At 40.4% G+C, this 27,863-nt stretch overlaps 2 protein-coding genes across 4 annotated transcripts in view; both read right to left on the bottom strand.

Moving 5' to 3' along the window:
- The window catches only part of LOC116051204 (geranylgeranyl pyrophosphate synthase-like), an 11,883-nt gene extending 3,318 nt beyond the window's left edge, over nt 1-8,565 (bottom strand). The window contains exons 1-3 of the mRNA XM_031301457.2: nt 8,408-8,565; nt 5,884-5,976; nt 5,600-5,670 (exon numbers count right to left, since the gene is read on the bottom strand). Of these exons, the coding sequence (XP_031157317.1) occupies nt 5,600-5,670; nt 5,884-5,956 (144 nt within the window). The 5' untranslated portion in view covers nt 5,957-5,976; nt 8,408-8,565. The remainder of the gene's footprint in view (nt 1-5,599; nt 5,671-5,883; nt 5,977-8,407) is intronic.
- A 2,440-nt stretch (nt 8,566-11,005) lies between these two features.
- On the bottom strand, nt 11,006-27,857 carry LOC116051194 (geranylgeranyl pyrophosphate synthase). 3 transcript variants are annotated; one of them, XM_031301444.2, is made up of 4 exons: nt 27,768-27,857; nt 25,510-25,602; nt 23,010-23,080; nt 11,006-12,656 (listed from the first exon to the last, which is right to left on the bottom strand). In XM_031301444.2, the coding sequence occupies exons 1-4, from the start codon at nt 27,769-27,771 to the stop codon at nt 11,853-11,855; spliced, it is 972 nt and encodes a 323-aa protein (XP_031157304.1). In that variant the 5' UTR covers nt 27,772-27,857; the 3' UTR covers nt 11,006-11,852. The 3 variants fall into 3 exon arrangements, with proteins under 3 accessions (XP_031157304.1, XP_031157313.1, XP_035848660.1); XM_031301453.2 differs by lacking the exon at nt 27,768-27,857 and adding an exon at nt 27,253-27,738; XM_035992767.1 differs by lacking the exon at nt 27,768-27,857 and having other exon boundaries at nt 23,010-23,100.
- Nucleotides 27,858-27,863: the final 6 nt, after the last annotated feature.

A 27,863-nucleotide genomic window follows, 5' to 3' on the forward strand; every position in this document is an offset into this window, starting at 1 on the left:
CAGCAAACAGAATTGTTGTTGCTGAAACAAACCGGTAGTCAGTCAGCAAGATTGAGAGCTCAGCAAAGATACACTCCAGACTGGAGCGATTTTAAGTTTACAGGGTTATTTAACATGGTTAAGAAATTACAGGGGATACTACAGGGCTTAGCACACCTTTACCTCTGAAGTGACAATGAGGAGGGCTACGTTCTTATCCTTAGCCATAAATGAGTGTATTGAAAACTAACAGATCACTAACACGTTAAAAGCAAACAGTAAATGAGGCATTTGACACAGTCAGACAACATGGCATAACAGCTGAGATGTAATGGAGATTGTACCACAAAGGCCCTAATATCCTTAAATCTTCCCTACAAAACCCAGAGAGCATCAACCCGGTTTACAGGCAAACAAAGTTTTTGATCTACTCGGATAGAAGCATGGCTGGACAGATGACCGGAACATGCAGTCAGAGAACACTGGTATTGTTGAGCTGTAGCAGTTTCTCTCAGTCAATGGAGGAAGAAAGAGAACGGGGAAAGAGCAAAGGGTAAAGAGAGAAGAGCAGGAAGCGAGACTGGATAAGACTTGAATTATCTTGGTGTTGTATGGTTCAAGTCTGTTGTTGGCATTGCATACCAAAGCTTTTAAGGAAAAAGAATAACATGAATGTGATTCCAGTTGGCACCACTGAGTTTCAGGATAGAAGGCCCAGTGTTACATTTTTTGCTGGCTGCCCAGTAGTGACTTTGCAAATGTGGTAACTCCAAACCTCCCTCCGATCTGCTCCTCTAGAATATGGATTTTTTAAGCCTTGGAAAGGTATTGGCCCATATTAAAGGAAAACATAATGTTAATGCTACGAAAGGAGGACCTGGGGAGAAAAAAGCATTTAGGAACTGTTCGGTATTTATGGAATGGACCACCAGAGGAAAATAGGGGAGGGTCATGTCTTTTTATTCTTTGTTGAGGGGAGGGCCACCCAACATTTTTTAGTCTAGGAGGCGGGGGTCACACAACTTTTGTATTCATGAAACAGCAAAATTTCAAAGTGGCTTGTTTGGTGCATATTTTTCCATGTAGCTCTCAGTCTTGGCCCTCCTTCGCTATAGAGTCCGGATTGGGCCGAATTTTTCTGTCCGAGCCCGGCCCGCGTCCGACAGAGGCGTGACCAAACCCGGCCTGAGCCCGACAGGCATTAAGAAATTGGTGTCCGAACCCGACACAGTTAAAATCAAATTTTTTTCTCATACTAATAACACATGTACGTTTGTTTGTGTGGAAAGCTTTTATTAAGCAACTATAGGAAGGCATTCGGAAATGTCAACAGATGAGGTCACCAGCGCACACGGGGGAACAAGCGCACGTTAATAAGCTGTTTAATTTAAAATGTTCAATGTGCTAACCTTTCCTGATTGCTTCGTTTCCGACCGTGATCAGAAAACCAGGGGAGAGTCGTTACCTCCAGGGCCGACGTTATATAACGTTGGGGTTATATCCCGTTTATGGTGAGCAAATGAATGAACTTGGCTTTCAGTCTGGGGTTTATCTCGGACACTGCACACACTGTTGGCTACAAAACTTAAACTTATTCCACCAACTCTGCTCCGGTCGCATCTACACATCTGCTTCCTCTTTTCTCTATCTCTCTTCTGCCCACTTTACACACGCACTGAGCTCTCTTAAAGGAGCCGCAGCACCATTTTACAACAAATGCCTTATCACGCTGATGTGACCGAGCCCGACCCGAACACGACCATAATTTCTAAATATCTGTCCGAACCCGGCCCGGCCCGTCAGGTACTGTCGGGACCCGTCGGGACCTATCGGGCTCGGTTCGGGTAACCATGCCTTACTTCGCTACCAGATGGGTCTGAACCATGAGTTTGCTGGGGGGCAGAGGGAGCACTGTCCCCTGGTGGCTCAAACGGGTAATTGCATTGTTTAAAAAATGAGTGGAATAATTATGTTTTGCATGACCAGACATTTTATAAATACAAACACAACTAATAACACAAAACAACTAAATGGTGGTAGGTAATACATCTGATTTCATATACTGCTTTAGTAAAAAAAATATTACCTGGCTGACGATGGGAGCAGCAGGACGCAAAAAACGAAAATTAGTGTTGCACTATGTCTGGACTTGTCTTGCACTATATCTTGCCGTGCCAACGTTGCAATAAAGGTTTCCTAAATGCCATGTATATACATTTGATGTCAGTTTACTAATTGATTGCGGGTTTTGTGTAGATTTTGACTTTCAAAGTTCACCTCGTTCACCTGTTTGGAGCTGGCTGGTGAATGTGACGCGCGTAGGCCTTGCTGGATACACCGTATCATTTTTTTTTTTTACTTTTTGTGGATCTACTGATCGCTGTGGATTACTTTTTTTTCGTGTTATTGGATTACAGCAAAATACGGATTTTTTTTCTTAACGTTTTATGTTGTGACTGCGCTTCGTTTCTGCGTTTGAATAGGCATCTCAACAGAATGTAGGTCGAACACTGAGTGTTCACCGTTACATTTTGGTTGAATTTAAGTGTCGGGGCATTCCGCCACCGTCTCTCTATTGCGTTCCAAGACAGCCGTGCCGCGATTGGATTTCATAAGGGCGAATTGTTAAATTGTTACAATGTAATTTAAAATCTGCTTTAAAAATAAACATATGTTTTGGATAATGTTCAGCTTCGGCAGCTTTACCTATATAGTTAAAATATACTATATACTATATACAGTATATACTATATAGCTATATAATGACTGAGGAAGCCTAGTGACGAGTCCATAGCAGCAGTTTGTGTGTTGAATTAATTACCCAGTGTGCTTTGCTGAATGGTCTCAATGTTTTATTGGTTTATTTCAGATGAATACTAGTTAATTAGAGGAGTAACTTAGTATTTGAAGTAATGCAGGAAGTGTGCATTTAGTTTCCATGCTTATTGTGTTTCCACAACAATGTTAGTGAGTAAATCTACTGAAATGGCCACCACACCATAACAGAGGAGTGTGATGCATAAGATGAGAATGCAGAGGTTAAATCATGTAAGTCATGGCTGTAAAAAATAAAGGGTATCTGCACATTTTTGCCAAGTGCTAACCAGTACAGAAGGCATCCATAAATTGATGGGGGAGGGTCATGCCTCTTTTCACAATCATTTTGGAGGGTCATAGAAATTTCTTTACTGGCGAAGGGAGGGTCAAGTCTAATTTTACTAAAGATCCCAAAACTCCTCCGGTGGCACTTTATATAAATAACGAATAGTCCCTTATATAGGTACATAAATTGGTACATTCATTTTAATTGTATTTTATTCTCTTATATATAGCTTATACCCAGAGAATGTAATTAAAGGTTTTGAGAGTATCTAAGATATGTGGGATGGTTCTTTTTGGGTCTGATTCATAAAGTAATAGGTCATCTGCATGGTGTCTAATTTTGGTGCCACTTAAATGCCTATCACTCTTGGGCTGTCTGCTACCTGTTGACGTAACACACGTATGTCGCCAAATTTATTTCCTTGTTTCCGATATGAAGACGAGACGTATGTGACTCGAACATCTCACATTTACCAACAAAACGTACAGCGAAAGACGGTGATGCAGGTAAAACCGGAGATGAGACATACATGATGACCTAAATTGAGTGTGATGATAAGTTAAAGTCCAATAAGTACTTTATCAAACCGTATGAATGTGTCGCAGGCCAGGATAAGAAATTAACGAATAATGTAAAGATCAACAACCCACTGACACATATGTTCAAATTTGATTCATTCAATAAATTATTATTTTTTGTCATATATACACCAGCCATTTTCATATTATACCAATATTTGCAGCCTCCTGAGCCTTTTTGGTAAGGTTACTAGGAGAACTCAGCCCAGAGTAATTTTATTCTCCCCAAAACAAGTTTCCTTTTTATTTTTAAAGAACTATTTAAAAAAAAAAAAAAAAAAAAAAAAAAATCTCTCGCAACTTAATTGCAACAAAAATACAGAAGACATCGTAACTTTTATCGCAATTTTTTACAAAAGCTCCCGCAAAACCAGCCGTTTTGGGCCGCAACAATCTAAAAAAAAAAAGGCCGCGATGAGCTATCATTTTCTTGGTTGCGGTTGAGCCAGCTAGCCAAACTTTCCTCTGTCTCCCAAGCAGGTGTAATTTAGAGTCGTCATTAAGTAACAGAACAATCAGGTCAGTAGGAATTCGACATCACATCAGATATTACTGATGTTGTTTTATTGCACCTGTTCACACTCCCAGACCATATGCAGGAAAAATCCAGTTTGTTCAGGTTGACAGAACGTGCAATAGGGATATATGACTTTAGAGACGTATCTCTTCTGAGGAGTCCAATACGTCCTATGGCATATGTTGAAGTGGATCTGCTGGTGATTTGGGTTCTTGGAGCAATGGAAAATGTCCCAAACTGTCTCCCAATTTATTGCATTCCCCTCAGGGCTCAGCTCTCGCTCCCATTTCCTTACTATTGGGAGTTCTCCTATAGATACTTGCAACTGTTTAGCATAGATGTTGGACGCTAATCCTCTCACAGGAAAATCAACAAACCATTTATTGACTGTGTGAGCCTCAAGACTGTTTCCCCATGGTACTCCATAACATTTTAGGGCTGATCTTAAGCGCAGATACAAGAAGAAGGATATCCTGGGGACCTCAAAACTAGCTCTTAGGTCTTCAAAACACAACAACTTTCTCATTGAATAATTGGTTTACAGTATAAATGCCTCTGTCACTCCACTGCTTACAAGCAAAGGATTTGTTACCAGACATTAAGTGTGTATTGTGCCAAATTGGGGTGTTCAAATGCCACTTGTTGATGTAGCATAGTTGCTCCTCCACCTGTTTAAAGTTAGTCAATGTGTTGGTGATAATAGGGCCATAGGCTAGCATACACTTTTTTGGACACACACCTGCAAAGGCAAGGTCTTGCAGTCTTAGACTTCCAGTGAGGTTTTGCTCTATTTCTCACCATGGGACTGTAGATGAGGGGTCCATCCACACTCTGAGGGCCCGTAGCTGAAAGGCTCTGTAGTACACTTTAAGGTTGGGGAGGGCCAAGCCTCCTGTGTTTGAGGTGACTAGCTGCACTTTTTAGACACCATGGTCATTGGTCACTGCTGCAGTCCAAGATGTCAGGGAGACAACACCAATGGAACTTCAGCAAGAGACAGAGAGAGAGAATGAGTAGCAGAGCCCAAATTTACCAGGCCCAGGTGCCACCAGAAGGCACTGGTTACTAGCCCATCCTACAATTAACCAACAGACACTGCTGACTAACAGCAGGGTTGTCACAACAAACAAAATGCATCCAACTTCAACAATTCATGAAATCAGCAATAATGGAAAGCTGCAGATCAAACAAATATAATATGCATTAACAACCTCCTGTAATAAATCATGGATGACTCCACATCCAATCTTTACATTTACATTCAGATAGGAACAGCTCAGCTGACAGAACCTTCTGGTTGCATTACAAAATGAGTTGCCTATTTAGAATAAGCACAGCATAGTTTCCCCTTCCCACCTGTCTACAGCAATAAGCATCAGCTGACTCTAAATGTTAAGAGGCTGGAAATGGCTGATTTATCACCTGCAGTTTGTCCTCTGGAACATTGAGCCAGTGGTTAAATGCTTGGGATAGTTTTGTCCTGATGTTCTTTCCTGCGAAGAGAGCAGAAAACAAAATTCACATTCATCATTTTAGGCATTTTGCTAATGCTATGATCCAGTGCGATTAACAGGAAGTGAGTAGCTCAGGGCTGAGTGTAGCTTTAGGACTAATCAGCAGCATACTGGTCTTTTGATGACCTTTTAGCTGCATATCTGCATGTATCTTCTATCACTATGCAGTCATTGACGTGGAGAAAGACTTACCTTGTAATTCCAACAAGTACTTGTATGGTTTCAGCAAAATTTGCTCAGTGGCGGCTTTCGAGTCGCCATCCATTGCTTCAAGTTTGCAAAAATCTTGTTTGAAAGAACATAAAAAAGTAAAATAAATATCACTGAGCTTGGAAGGTTAAAAAGCTTGGTACAAGTTCACAATCACACAGAAGAGTAAACAGAAGTAGTAAATATATGTGTCATTCTAATTAGTAGGGGTGCACCGAATATTGGGCAACCGAAATTAATCGGCAGAAAATAGCAAATAAAGCACTTTTGGTGTCCGTTCGAATAAGTTAAAAGGCTGAATACATTTTACCTAACAAATACATTTTTGATGACGCGATAAAATAGCAACCAGCCTAGAGTGAGAGGTGTGCACGCTTTATAAATGCAGCAATATGCACTGTCAACAATGGCCTAAAAATGGCAATATTTAACAATTCCGATCCTAGGTACTTGTCTGCTCTATGCACAAGCTATGGAGGACGGAACATGACTTAAGTCTCAATAAATAAATTAATAAATAAATGCATGAATAAATGTATGAATAAATACAGGAATACATAAATAAATAAATAAATGCAGAAATAAATAAATAAATAAATGAATAAATATATGCAGTAATAAATGAATACATAAATGAATGCAGAAATAAATGTATAAATAAAAGAATAAATAAATGCTTTAAATAATATCTATATTTATTTATTTCTGTATTTATGTGTCCATATGTTAATGAGGTAGGAGGTCCTAACCTCAGTCTAAAGCACGATTGGCTACAGGATGGAGCTCGGTTCCGGTATACTACTGTTGCCTTACGGAGAGACCATAGACTGTAACTAGTGAGACATTGCACAGAGGAGCAGCAGAGGCCTGTACTACGAAGCGAGATTTGGCGTTAACGAGCTAACTTCAGGCTCAACCCAGGGTTTTCTGTACTACGAAGGTGGATCACTTGTGATCGGGTTCAATCGCCGTGGTAACTTATGCTGAACGCCTAACCTGGTCGGGAGCAGGTTAAGTTGGAGATCAGAGATCAACCGGTATAAAAGCACCGCCCACTGACCAATCAATACTCGACTGATAACGGCGTCACCGTTCTTAGAAGATCAGCTGGAGCTCGGTTCGCGGAGAGAGAGATGTGCGCTCATAAAAGTTTTAACATTTAGAGACCGACAACCCCGTTAACATTCCCTGATGGGTATCTTTATGAAAGATAGATAGATTTTCAGCGGAGGGAATTACTTATAGGCTATTTGTTGGCTTCTTTAGCCGTGTGTTGCCAATGCGCACATCAGTTTAAATTATGTTTATGTTTTTTTTTATTTTCTCTCACGATCGCGTACCACTGCTGGGGTTGCAACTGAAATAAAAGGCTAAAGCAACGACAGTTTATGGAAAGCAAAAGTGTAATTATGGTCAGATCTTGTGGCTGACTGATGGGGAAGTGACCAGTTTAGTCTAATGTATTGTAGTGGGTGTACTGTATATTGGCCAGAATCTGCCTTTGGGGGAGGAGGGGGGCATATCATAGTGGGGGGGTCTGGGTGTCCTCCCCCAGGGAAGTTTTAAGCATCAACGACTTCATTTCCTGCATTCCGATACACTTTTATGCACCAATTTATGGTCAAATACCTCCATTGAGCCTATGTGAAGAATAAAGCACAGATGACAATTTACGCATAACAGCGTCGGCTTTTTTGCCAGCTTTCCTTCCTGCGTTTTGCCTGTAAAACCGTGTCTGTGTTCTTCATATTTATGTAGAATTATAGTTTGTTCTTCTTGTTTAAAAGATGCAGCTCTGGTAGATGTTTGCGATTGGTCGTGGTGCGAAAACACCGCCTCTTATGTGAACGCGCGCGTCTCAAGATTGGAAAAACCTGTGTTGACTGAACTAGTTGTTAACCAGCGTCGTGATACAGGTTATGCGGGACCGCGGTTGTTAGGTTAGGTGAAGCCGGATCACTGAAAGAAATCCAGGACATGTTGATCTTGATTCGTAGTACAGGCCTCAGGTGACAGCAGCTCTCCTCTGCTCCCTGCGTATGGTTTTCTAAAACAGTGCATAGTTCTTCAGCCTCTGTTGCCTGTGATGATCTGTACGGAGGCAGGACGTGCACTATGGGCCTGACATACACAGCTGCTTCTGATGAAACTGTTAATTGTTTTGATGTTACTTCTCTTTATACATACATAATGCATTCTAGATAAAATTTTCTGATCCGACGCCAATTGATTAATAAAGATTGCAAAGAGCGTCAGGCTACATCCACACTATTATGTTTTTGTTTAAGAATGCATATCTTTTGCTACGTTTACGGCCAGAAAGACCTTTGGAAACGCAAACACCCACGTCAGAGAGTCTAATCGGTTAGGTAGGCTTACATTCCTTTCAGTAACAGTTCCACCTCATTGTCAGTCCAAACAAAACTGAAAGCTGAATTTACCAACTGCAAGACAGGACTATTTCTCCACACAGCATTTAAATTATTGAAAGCAAAAAGATCCTTACCTTATTCTTTCTGTGTGAAAAAAAAAGGCTTCTGAAGTCCCCTCTCCCAGTCGTGCAGCTGTCCGGTTGCTCGGCTCTTTTTCCGATTGTATTCATACATGCCACTCTGTCAAAAACTCAGAATCAATGAATTATCAGGAGACTGAGATGGTGGAATACAAGATATTGAATCTTAAAGATATCTGAGTTATCTCTGCAGAAAAAAAAATGAAACTCAGTGCGCAGTGCAACGATATAAACTGTGAAGAATACTAGAACACACCTTTATCCTCCTCCCTCCAGAAGATAACCCACACCAAAAACAGTTCTTAGAAGATTATCCCTTAAGCACATGAATACAGTTCTGGGAAATTATATAATATCTCCAAAGTATGCCAAATAATGTCTGGTATGTCCCAGTCAGGCTGACATTACACTGCAGCTTGTGTCAGCGCTGCAGTATGGTCTGGTTACACCACCTTTCTATTCTAGGATAGGGGAAAAAAACACTTTCATTTGTATTTCTTTAAACCAATCACAACCGTCCAAGACGGCGGTAAGCCCTGATGTCTTTATTTCAGCAATGGAAATCTGCTGAGCCAGACTAACAGACCCCTGACTCCAGTCTTTACACAATAATTAGGATACAAAATTTCATGCAGAGATTAAAAAAACATTCATATTATAGCATAGATTTATACTTATTGTTTTATATCACAGCTCCCTAGAAAAGCGACTAATGTATTCATAGCAAGCTTTCACCACTGTCTACGATCGTCTCAAACCGTACAGTTACATGGATCATTTGCAGGACCGAGTGCTAAATTATGATACAGATAGCCCGATATAGGTTTAAGGTCCTTTTATTTGTCATGTGCACAACGATACAGAAGTAGTCGTTGGCAATGAAAATCGTAGGCCTTAGGCACTTCCAACTACGCTCATTAAAGTGGCTATATGTAACTTTCAGTTAGTGTTGATTCTAGCGGCCACTTTGAACAAAAGCAGTAGTGTTTTTACCAAGTTAGCGTTACCGGTAGGTCATATAGTTGCGATGAATGTTTTGCTCAGCTCAGTTTTGCAAAATCCTTCATTTACAATAAGAGAATAAGTTGCAGATGCATCGTTGCATTTCAAGTGTTGCATACGGTAACTTAGCCTACTTTGGATGTCTCGTGAGCTAAACCGGGTAACGTTATCACTGTCACTGTGTCACGAGCCAGAGCATTAAGAGATTGTTGTAACAACCAACACAATAATAGATTAATATAGCACATTTCGCTTTTCACAAGTACAGGGGGACAAAGGAAAAGAAAATTGTAGGCCAAAACAAACACGGATTGAAAAGGTATAAAAACCAGGCGCTGAATGAAAGGGGGACGTAATTTAATGTAGGCTATGCATTTATTTGCGTTTCATTTTTTAAAATGAATCTTATGTTACATTTGACAGTTACAGATAATTTAGTTTGTCTTAATGTTTTTTTAAGTTAAAAAAAATAAAACCAATCAAAGGACAAGGACAAAACCAATAACATTGAGAGACTAACCAGACCAAAGCATGGCTAAAACCCACTGTAGAGTCTTTTATCAACTCCTACATTAGGCCAATACGGTGGCATCAGGGGAGGACTTGCTTGGACGCATGTTCTGCGTGCCAATAATCAATGTCCACAATTTGTTTGCATTTCGGTGCTGTGACCCATTTATTTTCCTTAACGGCGCACAAGCATTACAGTCTATTTCATTTCTGGATTAGTTCCATTCATTTTCCTTATCAAACAAATGAAAGACACGCCAACCTGACACAACTGACACGGTGAAAAGCTGTATGCTTTCCCCAATTTCCACACACCTGTGTACCTGCGGCTGATTACCTTTATGCCTTCCCAAAGGCAATGCTCCACCCAGTGCTCAAACATAAAATTGCATATTAATTGGCATAACCAACATGGTAGCCTATATAAACAAAACAAAGTGGTGTAATGGCTCCAACACCCACACACTTACCCAAATGGGTTTTAATTTAAAAATGTGGTGTAAGTGCCAACTCTGTCTTTTTGTTTGGGGTTTGAGGTATGAAACAATTATTTGTAGTGCCTTTTAAACTGGGTGCTTTTGTATGTTACACAATATTTGGGTTAAGTCAGGTTTAATCTGTCCCTCACACAATCAAACACCAGTTACTATTACTAAACAACACATGCTTCAACAACACACCCGCTACTATCCGGCTGCAGCCATTCTGTATTTATATTAGTGAAAAAAAGCATTTAGCAGTCATTGTGTGTGGACCGGGATATAAACGACTGCCGGTGCTGGGACAGAGTTTAGGGCGGAGTTAAGCACATATACTGTACAGACGCAGTCATTGGCTACGTTGGCAAATGCATCAATGACGTCGTACCGAGGATTCTCATTCTCATTAGGTAGGTAATCGTGGCACTATCCACCCGCTGCTGCCACAGAACACCAATTGTATCATGTATACGACTTCCCATGTCATAACCACAATATCAACTGGAACCAGAAGTTCCAGTTGAAGGCAGTTCAAAACAATGAAAACAAAACTACATTCCGCAGGGAGATGGGAAATTTAGTTTTAAGAAGTCAGACAAGCCCACGGGTTCTTTTTTTATTCAATAGATGCAAAGATGTTCTTAACTGCAGCACAGTGTCTACTTACAAGTATCATAACTGAATCACTCTAATAAAATTTGAAATGTAAATCTGAACTAGATGGAAACACAGTCTGCAATAAACCAAAACATCAACAAAGATTTTTTATAAAGCTGAGCATAAACAGCATGAGCACTACTTTGCATACAATGTCAGAATGTTATATAACAAGTAGACAATTGAGTTGCAAGAGGTCTTTTCTACAGGATTGGCACTCTGGCGGCTTAATGATTAAGGTTCCCAAATCACACACACATACACTCAAGACATCTTATTTAAACAGGGACTTTAGAAAAAAAAAACACACACCCAGCATTCACTCTGCTCTAGATAAACCATTTTCATTTAGAGGCTAAAATAAAAAATACATGTATATGCACTGTAGTGCACATCAAAAGGAAGGCTTTTGAGTATTGCCATCTTGTTGTTTATAACATAAAACCAATGTAAGATAACTTTTTTTTTTTCATTCCACTGACTGCACAGCTACAATTGGATACAGAAATTGGTGATGTGTATTTTGTTACTTGAAGGATGCCATCTAGCACACAAAACAGAAAGGCAACATTTGGGGCTGCTTTGCTGGCTCGTACATAGCTGCTGAATGCAGTCAGAGCTGTCTACCAGAATTCTCAAGTTTAATTCTGAATTGTAACTCATTGAATAGTTGTAACAAACCGGTATGTGTGTTGAGCTTTCGGTAATATGTATATCTGCATCAGTGTATTAGCAAAGCTTCTGTGCTAGTGGAGTGTGCAGGGCTAGTATGTGAGTCATGGTGGATGAGGTCAGTGGTTTTGGTTGGAGTGTGGCTCAGTACTGGACTCTGCTGTGGCTTCAGCCTCACGATGCATTTGGCTGAGGTGTTTGACAAGGCTCTCCAGTTGAGGGTTTCCCCCAAACTCCCCGATGAGGCGGTAGACCTCCGCCTCCAGGTCTCGCAGAGTCTGACGGGTGTAGGCAAACGAGCCTACCTTCTCCAGGTAGTCCACGCAGTATCGTTTGATGTCCATGTTCTCTGTGCGCTGCCTCAGGATGTTCTGCACCTGAGTGCTCTCTGGACGCGACCATATGGCGTGAATGGTGGGGAAAGAGAACTTTCCCTCAGTCAGGTCCTCACAGAAGCTCTTATTCTCGCTGTACTCACGAGAGCTCAGGTTGGCGTAGTCGTCGCGGATCTGGAAGAAGAGGCCCAGTGTGTCCAGGAGGGGTTTCAGGTCCTGTTTCCAACCTGAGAAGAGCTGCATCAGGCCCACAGCCAGACCAAAGAGCCCTCCAGTTTTCTGTAGCACCATGTTGCGGTACTCCTGCTCAGTGGGACAGGTGTAGGTGTCCCTCCAGTGGATGTCCAGGCCCTGACCACGGTGCAGCTCCAGCAGCTGCCGGGTAAACACTCGGACAGCCTCAGGGTGCTCCAGGGTCAGCACCTTCTCCAACCCCAGGAAGTAGACGTAGTTGGCCGAGTTGATAACGGAGGGAATGCCATAGATGCTGTGGGCCACAGGGAAGCCTCGCCGCAGCTTGGAGCTGTCCTCGATGTCGTCTATGAGCAAGCTGGCGTTGTGCAGCATCTCAGTCACCTGGATGATCACCTGAAAATGACAAACATATTTGATCATTAAACTATACGGTTATGCAGAAATGAAAGCATAGTTTGAGAATTACTGTGCAATAACATCAGCTTTTCCATTTTATAGTAGTGAATGATTTTATGTTTTGCTATACTACATTTCAGAAACTGTTACAACAATGCTTATGCCAGGAAAACTTCCTTTCCATTCTCTTGACTAGTAACACATACAGTAACTGGTTCTCTGGAGCTCTGTGTAAATTATGCATTATAACTTGTATACAGCAGAGGGTGCCATGCCTACAGTCTTGCCTGAACTACTCTAGTGAGAATCTTCATCATTAGACAGTACCGATGTTGTTAAAAACAAGCCGGTCTTTCTGACCAAGTAGTTACAGGAACGTAGTTATAGGAACAGTCTACTTCTGAACAGTTCTAACTACTCTCCCCCAAAACTGGTTTTGCCATTTGCATTCACACTGGCCAAGTGGCCATAGGAACTGGTAGGAGGGGTAAGGGAGTGACGCAAGCACGGCAACGGTCTTTATAGCATCGTCACTTGACTTTAGCGCCACATACAACAACAAACCAGCATGGAGGAGGCCATTGGAATGTTCCTGTTGTGCCATTCATAACGGAGTTAGAACGGCAGAGTTTAAAGACTAGGCTGGAGTACCTAACAGAAACACAGAAGACGAAGGCTCCAGCGTAATATGATCCTAATTAATATGATGGAAGAAGATAGAAGTGCAGAGCGCAACAGGCAAACGCAACGACGGCTAATTTTAACTAGCATTAACAATTAGCTGGTTGAATGTGTGATGTTTGTCTTATGAGTTAGCATACGTAGGCAAATTGCAACAGACAGTGAAGAATATGTACTGTTTGTGTTTCAGACGTTGCTAGGTCACTAAGGGTTCCTATGCGGAAAAGGGAAAAGACCCTGCCCTGAAGTAGGAGGTGAAAGAGTTACAGGAACTGCGGTCAGAGGAACTTAATAATCCCCAAATTGGTCCAGTCGGAACACGAGAAAAAAAGGGTTCTAGGAACGTTATATTGTAGGAACTGCAAAAATCCCTCCGGTCGGAAAGGGACTATAGTCAGCTGGGATTGGTTCCCCCGCCATGACCCAATAGGATAAGCGGTTACAGATAATGGATGGATGTATTCACATGGTTAAGTAATTACAAGTGACACTACAGGGCTTAGCACACTGTCACCTTCTCTAAAGAGAAAATGACGTGGCCTGAGTACTTACCCTTAGCCATAAATAATGAGTGTATTGACAAGCTCCAACAGCTTAAATACAGTACAACTCTCAAGGGCTATGTGGACAAATGTCAAATTAGTGAACAGCAATGGTAAACGTCCACTGTCCCCCCAGGAGGATGCCTTGATAACATAAAATGGTTTTGTTTCAGGTCCATGTTTGACACAAAACAGTCAGGGATGCCATCAGGTGTCTGCTGTCTTGAGCTGGCTGTGGAGGCTGCTGGAGTGCTCTGCTGATTTAAAAGACAAGTGGTGTGGCCTGGTAAGGAAAGCTGTTTGTATGGGGCTGGGGAGCACAAAGACAGGCTCAGTGGGGCAGGCAGATGGCCAAGGCTGGGCAGTTTATCTGCCAAACAATCTTTTCCTTCTGAAAGGGTCCCGACACTCGCTCACCCTGCAACCTCAGTGAGCCACTTACAAGAGAGGGGGGTTGTGGGTAAAGCTACAATGAATGCACACAGAAATAAATGCCCCCCCCGGGAGAAACAATTGTATTTCTGGTAGTTAAATGCATCAATCTGGTGCATAACAATAGTAATAATACGTATTTCAGTCCTCAAAATGCCTGCTGATTGGATGCAGACCATTTGGTGTGTGGGTGTGTGTGTGTGTGTGTGTGTTTATTTTGTATTATTGAATGTTTATTGAAAAAAAATGTAAGAACTGCGAGTGCCTTGGGAAAAACCTGTTTTCATAATTGGCATGTGCAATATCAGTGCTTTTTTATTCTTTTTTTTGTTTTTTGTTTTTAAAAGAGAGGGAGAGAGAGCGATCCAGTGGTAGATCTGGGGCTATTTTTCTCGGGCCATTTTAGGCCTTTCATTTTATAAGACAGCTGAAGACATGAAAGGGGAGAGAGAAGGGGAATGACATGCAGCAAAGGGCCGCAGGTCAGAGTCGACCCAGTGGGTGCACGCTCTACCAGGTGAGCTACCCAGGCGCCCAGATCCGGGGATATTTAGAAAACATTCTGGGCTGTAGCCAGTGACGCCCAGGCCTAATGATGCCCATGGCCAAAAACATACTCAAAGATTCAAAGGTCCATTGCAAACAGACTGTGCTCTCTATGAATTACAATTCCCTGTAAGGATAAAGGAACAAAGGCACAATCGAGACAAGATTTAAAGCCTCAGATAACAGCAGCAGTTTTTAAACCTAAACCCAAGCACCAACAATTTCTAAAAGTTCTGGACTTTGAGTGTCCCCAACAAAACAAATTAGTCAGACTGCCGCTGTATAATGCTGCCATTTAAGTACCGAGTGCCTTCACTGCTCCACAAGACTTTACTGACTATCACCAAAAGTTACTGACGCAGACAAGTTTTATTTTACTATATCTCTTAATAATAGATATAATCTAATAATAGATAATAAAACATAAATATTTTTTCTACTTAAAAAACAAAAAAACAAATGAAATTCGAATGGTAGTATGGGCGCCGATACCGTGGGTGCTCCGGAGCTGCGGCACCCACGGAAAATACTGAGCGTCCACGTGTGCCAGACTGCCGCTAGGCTACATTCATTTAAAATTAAACATTGCAGTTGTTGCTAAGTGGAGAGTGTGAGCGCTGATCGTGGTTACGCGTCAGTTAAACTTCTCATCTCCAATCCTATCTGTATTTGTGAGAAGTGGCGCTGTCCTGAGTTGAACGATAGCCTACTTTATGATCGAGTTAATAGGCGTGTGCGTTTGTGTCGGCCGCTGTCAATTTCCTAAGGTTCTGAAATGCAAACATTTTTTGACTACTTTTTTTTTTTTTTTTTTTTTTAAAAACCCTTGTGCCCGTGAGCACCCACGGAGGAAAACATAAATCGGCGCCTATGATAGAGGAAGACTGACAGCTCTAATATACATATTATAATTTATTTACAAGACTGTCAAAGGTGAGACGGGTATCTCTCTGCCCTGTCAGACGCTGCTCTCCCTCTCCTTTGCCTGCTCCGTGGCCGGTGTGTGTGAGTGACAGCCCGGTCAGCGAGCTTGTTACGTTACGCACGCAATCTCTTGTGGAGCATTATAACTTTGAAAAACCACATGTTCCAGTTAATCTTATAATGGATATGTGTGTTGTGTTATTTAAACAAACGATCGGGGAACTAAACGCCTCTTGTCCGCGAGTCTCCTGAGAGAGCTCCAGCTCACAGCGGGTCTGTGAAGGTGGACAGGCCGACTGGCATGCCAGCGACCCCGGCAGGCACCGGCCGGCTGTCACGTCAGACTGTGGAGCTTCTGAAATCCGACACAGTCGGACCAAATTTGCAATTAGCCATACATTTTCGTAAAACGGTCCATATTTGAGCTCTACATTTCTTGCATAAAAAAAAGTCTCAGAAGTGAATTTAGTGATGAAATTGCAGACAAACAATAACGTTTCCAGTTGTTGGCCACAACAGCAATCCATGGTTGTTGTGATTGTTGCGGCTTTCAGGGTGGGGGGGGGGGGCGTGGCACCACGATGGTGGCTCTCCATCGTGATGTCGGTCAGCCATCACTATGGACGATATTGCCCTAGCATATACCAGAGATGGGGACTCGAGTCTGAGACTTGGACTCGAGTCGCACTTTAGTCGCACAAACAGCTGACTTCAGACTTGACTCGGACTCGTCAACAACCTGTTTTCATACAATTATTGCTTTTTAAATCTAAATGTATTAATGTATTTCTATTTTCTTTTATTGGCGCATATACGGGGAAACGTATGACGAGCTGTATGTCCCCTGCCCTTTGCCATAATGTGCAACGTAACGCATGCGCCTATGTGCGCACACATATCAAAAAATGCATTGCAGATGGCGACACCAAGTCCTCCTGGAGTTGTGCCTTTGGTCATTAGTTTTGCTTTCAATAACTTGGTAAACAGTGGCAGTAAGCGAGCAGCTACATGCAAGGTGTGTGGCACCAAGATAAATGATGCCGGATCAACAACGTCGGACTTCATCAGGCATCTAAAAACGCATCCAAATAGGTCAGTCACTCACATACTAATGTGAAAGAGACGTTACATTTAGCATATATCGTCACAGGTAAGGGGGTTAGGGTTCGAGGCCCCTCGAAGACTTGAGACTTGATTTGGACTTGCAAAAAAATGACTTGTGAACATCTCTGGCATATATCCTAGCATGCATAAACCTGTCTTACTCAGGTATACACGTGTGGCAGTTAGCAGCTACAGAAATCCCTCTTAGTAAGACTGCAGGACTGTTGAAGTCTGGCCAAGGTTTTACCATGGTCATCCCACTGATCATACACCACGCCTACTGGATCATTCAAAAATGCTTTCTGATTCACCTAAAACCGCAATCTTGGTGTACAAATATAACTTAATACAGATGATTTTTTGTATAAACGCTCAAGAAGCCACAGTATAAGCTTAATCTCAAATTTATGTTTTGTGTGTTCTTTGAATCTGGATTATTGATGCGGTGTTCTTTGCCGTTAGTCTTCACCAATTGTCTTCGATGCTGTGTGGTGAAGCCGAAGCCACAATGTAGATAATTGATTCCGTAACTAATTAACTAATTTACAAAGATTTCCTGCAGTATTTCATAGACGTGGTGGGTCACCTCACCTGAGACAAACACCACCTTCACAGTCATCAATTTTTTGCATGCACTTTTATGAAATAAAACATTTACATTTAGGGGAGGAGCTGGTTCCGCAAGGTCGTATTTATAGGAGTGTGGCTATTGTTTAGGATGTCATGCATCACTAAATTGATCACGAGATGAGATGTGTCTGGCTAACTACTGCAGCTTAACTTTTTCCTGGTAAAACCCTGCAGTACAAATGTAGAACAAATGTACTGTCTAGCCTGATCCAGGCTTTACTGCTGTACTATTTTCTGTTGTCACAACTTATCTACTCCATGTAATGATAACCCTCTAACAAGTTACGGGTTGTATCCAGACATTTGACCTGTCTAAAAAGGATAACTTCACTTGTGTTAATACATTCCAGCAGTTGATCCATATCATATGTGATATGCTAACCTGCAATTCAGTTCCTTGTTATTTTCTCACAGAGACAGCTACATTACAGTCATTGCGTCAGTCACATTAAAACCTACAAGAAGCTCTAAGCCCGAGGCATTAAACATTCTCATGTATGACGTGTTCAAAGTAGGGCTGTCAAATTAAGAAAATTAACGCAGATTAATCCATTCTATATTGACGTTTGCATACAGACGAAAATCTGGTGCCACTGATGTCTGCGCTTCTCTCTGATGCTCTGAAACAGACATTACAGGAAACACAAACACCGCTGCATGTGACGCTAGTTAACACTATACTCAACAGCAGCTAACGTTAGCCTACCGCTAGCTAGTTAACACTACACTCAACAGCAGCTAACGTTAGCCTACCGCTAGCTAGTTAACACTACACTCAACAGCAGCCAATGTTAGCCTACCGCTAGCTAGTAGCTGGATTAAACACGGTTAAAATGCTGACAGCTAACGCTAAACAATGTAAAGTTTGACTGTGTTTTACTGTAGAGGATTCAACACTGGTATGTAACAATCTGTAGCTGCCGTAGGAGAAACAACACAGACGGTGCGTTCAATGAAACTGGTAAACTACAGCCTCGTGGTGCATTTGAAGTTATTGTAAATGTCCTTTTCCTATCTGGTTGTTGTTTTTGTCATTCAACAGCAATTTACTAGTGAAATAAGTTAGTTATTGTTATACCTTATTATTAAATCATTTAATTTTGACCATATGGCCTTAGCAATAAACAAGCTGTTCTTTAATGTCACCAACTGTTGTTTAGTACCCTTTTTTTTTTCTTTTCTTTTTTTACTTTCTTAAAAAGTCGGTTCAGGTTTCTTAAAAAAAAAAAAAAAAAAAAAAAAAAAAAATCGGTTCAGGCACCGTTAATTATGTATGCGATTAATTTCGATTAATTAATCAGTATGTAATTAATTAGATTAAATCTTTTAATCGATTGACAGCCCTAGTTCAAAGTAAAAGACAGACGACAGTATATGAAGCTAACCTTTCTACATTGTCATAGAGAACAGGAGGAACACAGTCAGCCAAAGGTCGCAAGGCAACTGATGTGTTTAGAGGGAATTTCCCAAACCTTTACAACCGGTTCTGTACTACACAGTGGAGCGGCACATATGGAGGTTTGATAAAAAAATTCATTGCCAGATGAATGAGACAGTGTGGTACTGTCACTGCCTCCATCCATCTGAAGGCACGTTGTTTCCATGGTGGCGACTACATGGCAGCAGTGTGCTAATGATGACGAGAGGAGTGCTCTATGTCTGCATGATGGGTTCAGCAGGAGTTTACAGAGCTGCTACATAGAGTGAGCAAGAGGGGAGACAGAGGGAGTCATAGGGGGAGAAGTTTGATATGCCAAACAAGGAAATTCTGTCTAAACTGGAATTATCAGGAGAACAAAAGTAGATTTGGTTACAATCTGTATATGAATGTAAGCCATCCGAACTGCCAACTAATCTACAACTCAACAAATCAAAAACTGATCAGCCAAATTTAAAACTCTAAGGTAACGTCATTGTAACCTCAAGGAGCATATGTGTTCCGGAATTGAAAATGTCAGCAGGAAGAAACTTAGCAAGATGTAATGTGAAAAAAGAATGTTGAGTTGCTTCTTTTATTCATTTTGCATACAACCCACTCTCATAGTAGCAGTGTGAAAGCTGTGATTAAATATATCTCTACTGCAAAGTGTGAGATGGATGCAGCTGTAGGAGGAGGGCTGACGTGACAGGATTGATTTATACTCCAATATTGTGACAACTGAAGAGACAACTTTATTAGTCACACATGTGCACCTCGTTCTTTTTTTATTGAGACCTGAAACCATCAATACATCAGACTTTTCTTTTGCACTGGGAGATGAAATGACCACAGGAGACAGTGTGACCTGAGCTTTGCTGCAGAACTAGGATTCCTCTACTTGTCAAGAGTTTATAAAACATTCAGGACAAAGGGAGACCTGTTGAACAGCAAACCGAATGAGACCTGACGGGCTCAGCACTTAGCATTCTTTGCTGAGAAAGGCATGTAAATTAAGAAAATACAGTCTCTGTATTTTCATTACTGGACACAGGGCCAGTATTCGGCCACTACAATGTTGACGTTATTAGTATAGTAAGGCCAATGGCCTGATTTCTCTAAGTGGACATTGGCGAGAGTCCTGCTCAATAAAACCAATAAATCCTAAATGGCTAATTTGAAATTAATCTAAGGAAAAGCAGGAATGCCAATCAGCCCACTATCTGTAGATGCATCAGGCAGCATCCAAGAATGTATTACGATACTGTAATGGATGAGGCGCAAGTTTATCTGGGAAGCCGTCTGTGACTTGAATCATGCTAATCTTTTGCTGACAGAGACACTCCACTCATGAGACGATCCACGATAATGGGTTCACGAGAATGAGATGAGAGTTTAACACTATTTTAAAGAAAACTTCAATGACGAAATATGTCTTTTATTCAATCGAAAGTCACAAACTGAAAACTGAGCACTGTAAAAGGCTTTGCCACAAACTCAAATGACTGGCTTCTCTCCTGTATAACTAACCTCTTCAGACCTAATAACTGCAGCATTTCCACTGGGATCCAAAATGCTGCCACACAATGATTTAAAAGTGGCGGGTAGGGTTGGGTACTGTTCACATTTTTACCGAAACCTGAATTTTGCTGCTGGTACCCAATGGTACCTTTTTCCGGTACCGTCCCTACAACCTATTTAATCAAATAATTATTCATTTCTTACACTACACTGTAACTATTTTCTTGTATTTGTATCCGTATAAATCTTATTCTATTTTATCCTGTTTTATTTTTAATTGCTCTTTATCAATCAATCAGACTTTATTTATATAGCAGTTTTCATACATAAAAATGTGCTTCATACAATCCCAAAAATCTGCCTGCCTCTATGGGAATTTAACATAGGGGTGTGTATACTTATGCCCCCTGTATTTTAAGGAAGAACATTTATTTATTTACAATACATTATTCATTCAAAGAAAATTGGTGTTCTTAAACAGTGTTTCCTTTAGGATTTTTTTTAGTAGTGGGGGCAGGTCTGTCCGAACATTCAAAATTTCTAAGTGACCCCAAACTTTTGACCAGTAGTGTAGAACACTCCTTTTCGTGCAAATCTAATGCGACTCAGGGAAACTGAACGGGAGCACCCAAACAGCAACTAGAAGCTGATATGAATTAAAATACAGTGGCATTTAGTAAATTATCCCATACACATTTTGGCAGTAAAGCTTTTATCTACACAAATTGATTTTTCAAATTATTTTGCACATTATTTGCACCTGTTGCCTGGCCAAAACAAGTCATTCTTTTAGTACACTCTAAACCAGTGTTTCTCAAATGGGGGTACATGTACCCCTAGGGGTAGAGCTGGGCAATATATCAATATTATATTGATATTGTGATATGAGACTAGATATCGTCTTAGATTTTGGATATCGTAATATGGCATAAGTGTTGTCTTTTCCTGGTCTTAAAGGCGGCATTACAGTAAAGTGATGTCATTTTCTGAACTTACCAGACTGTTGTAACTGTTTTATTATTTGCCTTTACTCACTTAGTCATTATATCCACATTACTGATGATTATTTATCAAAAATCTCATTGTGTAAATATTTTATGAAAGCACCAATAGTCAACACTACAATATCGTTGCGGTATCGATATCAAGGTATTTGGTCAAAAATATCGTGATATTTGATTTTCTCCATATCGCCCAGCCCTACTGCAGGGGATACGTGACATTTTTTGCAAAATGTTTTTCAGTTACAAGGCTGTAGTTACTTCTACTTTTTTTTTCCTCCAAGTTTGTCGCTTTTATCAACGTTTTTGTCGCTGTTTTTGAAGTTTGTCATCTTTTTTTGAAGGTTTTGTTGTTTGTTGCAAAGGGGGTACATTATTGAAAAAAGCTTGAGAACCACTGCTATAAACTGTCAAATGTCACATGCTAATATTATAAACAGTCAAAACACAACAAACCACCAACTCCATGTAATTTTAAAAGCAGACGTGTATGGCAAACCTATAATCTGGCAAAGATCCTTTCTCCCACTTCTTGGATTCATGAAAACGTATTTTGAAAGCCTTTGATGACAATCTGGCATTGTTTTTACTTTAGTTTTACTTTCTTTACAAAAAGTACTCTTTATAAAAATATGAAATAATGTTATTATTAATGTGCCACCATTGAGCTACCCTGAGTCCCTGAGTCATGAGTCACCTTGAAATGAAACAGTAGATGTAACAGCTACCTTGACAGAAAATAGAGATCAAACAGTGTTATGAATACATCCAAAGTAGGCCAGACAATTTTTGCAGTTGCAAAAAAACGTTAATCGGTTGACTACATGTATGCAAACAGGGTCACTAGTAACAAACCAAAAATAAATTACTGTATCACTAAACTCTGTAGCTCTACAGCAAAACACCTAGCTGATGAAGAGAGTCAAACATCTAGCAAGCTTAAGATCCAGATATCTTTCTCAGCGGTTGATGAAGCTCAAACCAAAACTAATGATTGGTCCATATCTGCTGTATAAATAACTGTTTGCTAACATGTTAGCCAATCAATATCTTTTAAAGTGTTTCTGCCCCCTGGGTTTGATGTAGCTTTAGTATTTAGGTTATACTTTCCTTACTCAAGACAAACTCTTTTTAACTTTTAAAAGTGAGTATACACACCATCTCTATGGGCAAACGGAATGCATCCAACTAAACAATTTATGAAATCAGAAATAAGGGAAACGCAGATCAAACAAATATAGAAAAGGGTAACTGTTCTGTTTTTGAAAGCATTGCCCACCTTTTTCATTTCATTTCACTTGATAATCAGACAATCTGATTGACAATCAGATGCATTAACAACCTCCTGTAATAAATCATGGATGATCTAAGCTCCACATCCAAGCTTTACATTTATATTCAGTTAGGAACAACTCAACCCTCTGGTTGCATTACAAAATGAGTTGCCTATTTAGCATAAGCACAGCATAGTTTCCCCTTCCTGGACCTGTCCGCAACAATAAGCATCAGGTGACTGTAAATGTTAAGAGGCTGGAAATGGCTGATTTCTCACCTGCAGTTTGTCCTCTGGAACATTGAGCCAGTGGTTAAATGCTTGGGATAGTTTTGTCCTCACCTGCTTTCCTAAGAAGAGAGCGGAAAAACTAAATTTCAAGTTTAATAGTCAAAGACATGCATACTATAGTATGCAAAGGAAAAGGAAAACACCTTTAAATGCATCCTTTACAATGACTATTGTTGCAAATGATGAGCTCATTTCACTTGCTTTCTTTACTTACGTTAGTATTTTTCTTTGAGTCCTTATGTCACAGATATTGAAGAATGCACAATTTATAGAGGTCTATATTAGCACAGCTGGTCCGACTGTATTTTCTGCCGATAGTCAGCCGTCGGGTTGGTGTGTCAGGGGCTTAAGAGGCATTGTTTGGCATTAATTTGACAACACATGCGCAGCATTCAGCAAACGCGCTGCAAATGCACACAACACAACCAAATACATAAACGCACTGCAAATAAACGATGCAGAAAGAAAAGCACGCAAACCCCGAAAAAAGAAGTGATGCAAAAAGAAAAACAACTTCATTAATTTGACAACACATGCGCAGCATTCAGCAAACGCACTGCAAATGCACACAACACAACCAAATAGATAAACGCGCTGAAAATATGAAACGATGCAAAAAGAAGCACACAAACCCAGAAAACAAATGCAACAAAAAAACACAGCATCCAGATTACACAACACAAGTTCTCCAGACCTCTAGAGGGAGCAGCTAAGTGGAACAGCTGGATTTTCAACCCCGGGAAGGGAGCGCTCTGCCTTTCTATTAGAGTCGGGTATGGCTGCAGCCGGGAGAACTCCATAGACTGTATATTAAATTACTATTATTATTATTAGTATTATTAATAATAATAACATAACATATTAGTAATATACAGTCTATGCTCCCGTCTCATGCCATCCCAGCTGGTGCCGTCCCCGAGCTTCGGCTTTTCAAAATAAAAGCTCGCGTCTGGTCCGCTATGTGTTTGTACTTTGGTGTGTTGGATGTTTTTGAACTAAACAGTACAGCAATCATACTAATGAATACAATAACTTTTTCAGCAGATGTCTTACTTACAACACGTTGGAGTTAGCAAAGCAGTTTTGTGTTTATATGTGCGAGCAGGATTTTCTCTCTCTCTCTCTCTCTCTCGTCTGGAGAACTGTTATGTAATCTGGATGCTGCGTTTTTTTTTGTTGCATTTGTGTGCTTTTCTTTTTGCATCGTTTCATATTTGCAGCGCGTTTATCTATTTGGTTGTGTGTATTTGCAGCGCGTTTGCTGAATGCTGCGCATGTGTTGTCAAATTAATTAAGTTGTTTTTCTTTTTGCATCGCTTCTTTTTTCGGGGTTTGCGTGCTTTTCTTCTTGCATCGTTTTTTATTTGCAGTGCGTTTATGTATTTTCTTAATTTGCTTGTGTTTTGTCTATTTGCGTGTGTTTTCTTAAGTTGCAGGGCGTCTGCCCCTGTCGGCCACCGTAAATACAGCCTCATATACAAGAAAAAGATATTTTGTCATGTCACGTCTGATGAACAATAAGTAAGCGGGAGTGAGAAACACAAGACACTGTGAGGTCTTAAGATCACGGAGCTATAACATTAGTACGTTGGGGTAACAGGCTGCGGCTGGAAATCGGAAGAATGATGCAAAACATGACTTTAAAATCGACATCCACCAAGCAAAAAGGCTTATGTTATTATTAGTTAGCTCGTTCTTGTTTCCTAACTGCGTTGCAAGTTATAGGCGCTTAGCTGGTAACTTCATGGAGACAGCTAAATTTGAATTAGCTGTCAGAGTTAGCTTCGACTTCATTTATTACCTTCTAATAGCTGTATTCTCAGTAACGTGACAATCTGAAAGAAACAGGTTGCTTATAAATCAGTAAAATAATAGTGGCAGCACCGTTTGACTTAGTTATCAATGCCGTTAGCATCGTGGCTAACATTATTGTTAACGTTACTTAGTTTATGACAAATCGTTTCTGCTGTGCTTTCTAACGTGATGTCATTGTGCTAACCTAGCAACGTTAGCCTTTACAACAGAGCCGCTTCACTACACTTGTTAGATAATGTGCCATGACGTAGATCCCTTTCACAGCCAGGCTACTGTTGGAAGTCCCTCTAATGGACAGAACGTATAACAACAACCACATTCTTATAGTGGCATTGACAATAGTGTAGTACATATTAATAACAGGCTGCATTGGAGCATTAAATATTTGAATATTATTTGAATATTTAAAAAAAAAAATGAAATTAGAATGGTATTATAGAGGAAGATTGACATCTCTATTCTGCACCCATTCACTGTTGAAACACAGACTACTGAACACTGTTTGATAGTAACACCCTTGCAAGAACGGAAAAAAAACACGGTAGTGCACTAACCACAACAGCCCTTATCAACAGTATACGTGGCTTTTGATGACCTTTTCACTGCATGTCTGAATACCTCCATACATGTCTCTTCCACCACTCTGCAGCCACTGACATGGAGAAAGACTCACCTGGTAATTGCAACAAGTACTTGTATGGTTCCAGCAGAATTCGCTCAGGGCCGGCTTCCAAGTCGCCATCCATTGCTTCAAGTTCGCCCAAATCTATATTGGAGGACGAAGAACATACAAAATCAAATAACAATAGTGATATTACTGAACTCTGAAAGTTAAAAGGTTGGTACAAGTCCACAATCACACGGAGTAAACAGAAGGAGTGAATAGGTGTGTAATTGTAATTAGTGATGCCTGTGGTGTGTTCATGTTGGGTTACGTGTATCTGTTATTGTTCAGCACCAAACTTTGAGCTGGCTCTTAACTGATAGATTGGGGAAGTGTTGACTAGACAGAATTGTAGTTGTAGAAATTGCAGAAGAGAATGTGTTGACATGGCAGGAACAATGTCAGACTCAAATGCATTCTTGGTGTAACGGACATCAGAGACATAACTGCAAAATGCTGCTACACACCTAAGAGCATAATACACAGGAACTGTGTGGGGTTCATTTGTGACTGATGCTTTTACCATTTTGTTGTACTTTTTCTTAAAATAATGAGAGAATGAGAACTGCAAAACTAATGCATTGTTTGTGAAGCTTTACATTAAAAAAAGCTCTAACTCATCTAAGGCAAACAAGAAAATGAAAAGGTTCTGACAAACTTGAATAAATATTTTTCATGATGTAATGCACTGTGTGGTCAGACGCATGTGCAGAGCCATGAAATCCCCTTGTGCATGGTGACACGCTGATCACATGATTGGATAAGTTAAAACAATCACATTACTGGTGAGTCACAGAAACTGGTGACGAGTGGTGGTGTAGCAATAAAAATAGAAATGTTGGGTTGTCTGTGACAGCTAGTGATCATCATAAGAAAAATCACTCCATAAAAAAAAAATCTTTATTCTTTACATAAAACAGCAGTTTAGGTTTAATTTCATAAAAGTCCCAGACTAGATAATTTACATCCAGTCACATCATATACATCTAGGTATAAGCCTATCAACCTAAAAACACGTGTGAAACCTCTATCTTGAGAAAGTAATATTAGGGAACTAAATTTGGCTAGGGTCAAAGGTAATTAACCATTCACATTGTTGAAGCAAATCTTACAATTACAATGAAATTATCAGACTGCCAAGACATTTTTTATCAAATGACACAATGCTGCCATCCATCTCCAGCAAGAGACAGTGCAATATTATATCAAGAAGACCTGATCTCTTGTCACGGACTGAGTCATCATTGCTTTTAAAAAAGCTGACACCCTAGCATGTAGATACTAGTTTAATAGGTACAGTACTATTAACACAGTCCTGTAACTGGTAGTTTAGTGTACACATTAAAAGCCCACACTCTACATTATTTGGTGTAATGTGGAAAACAAATGTATAATAAATACACACTTTTATCTTTATCTTGTCTGCAACAAGTGCCTAACTAGAATTATCATAATCTAGGTCATTTTCCATTAGATATGTCGACTTCACTTTTTAACAGAACCATTACTCAATTTTTTTTTTTAGGCTGTTTTATACTTGCACTTTGAATTGTTGAATTAAGATTCAACCAAAAAGCCAATGTAAAGTAGCTAATGGTAAAAAAAAAAGTTACATTTATAGGAAGGCCAACTGAGGACAATATTAAGGAATTTTAAATTACACAGTGACCCAAATTACACATACACATAGGAGCTTGAAAACTAAAATGATGCTGTGACATTAGCCCTTCCAATGTCCTTAACTCCACCCACCTTGGCTGCTGCCTGTCAGTCTGATGACTTGTATTCCTTTTAGCCAGACTGCTAGTTAGCTAGCTAGCTAGCATTAGCAGGCTAACATAAACGTGTCGGTAAACCACTGTTGAGCATTTCTTTTCTTTTTTTCAAAATAATTACTTCCACTTTAACGCTGGTCGATTAAGGCACACGATATGACTGTCGCATCCACACGTTCATATCATTTTTTAGGTCCGCGTGTTACTGGAAAATGCACCGGATCCTATGCTAAGCTAAGCTAATGCCGTTATTGCTACGTACTGTACAAACACTTTTCAAGACAAGCTAGTTTTGATGAGCTACCTATATATGCTTCGGCATCGTTACAGAGCAGGCGCAGAGTAGGTGGGGAACATGGGTGCCTCGCACATTGTGTGTTGCAGTTGCATTTCTATATTGCCCGGTAAAAGCTTCCGGCCTGTAAGCAAATTGGAAAACCACACATACGTCCTGTCGGGACAGTCTGTAATACATATCGAACACACACTCACACATGTGTTCCAAAGCTGGGGGTTGTAGTTTTTAGCAGTGTTTTCTCTCTGTGAGAACAATCCAGTAGGACGACTTCGTACCATGGATATTTTTCT

The sequence above is a fragment of the Sander lucioperca genome, chromosome 15, assembly GCF_008315115.2.
Source record: "Sander lucioperca isolate FBNREF2018 chromosome 15, SLUC_FBN_1.2, whole genome shotgun sequence".
Lineage (NCBI taxonomy): Eukaryota > Metazoa > Chordata > Actinopteri > Perciformes > Percidae > Sander > Sander lucioperca.

Coding starts and splice junctions, on each gene's coding strand:
- LOC116051194 (XM_031301444.2), bottom strand. Junction 23,081..25,509: donor GTACTTGTTGCAATTACCAG/GTGAGTCTTTCT, acceptor CTCTCTTCTTAG/GAAAGCAGGTGAGGACAAAA. Junction 12,657..23,009: donor TTCCAGAGGACAAACTGCAG/GTGAGAAATCAG, acceptor TGTCATTTTCAG/GTGATCATCCAGGTGACTGA.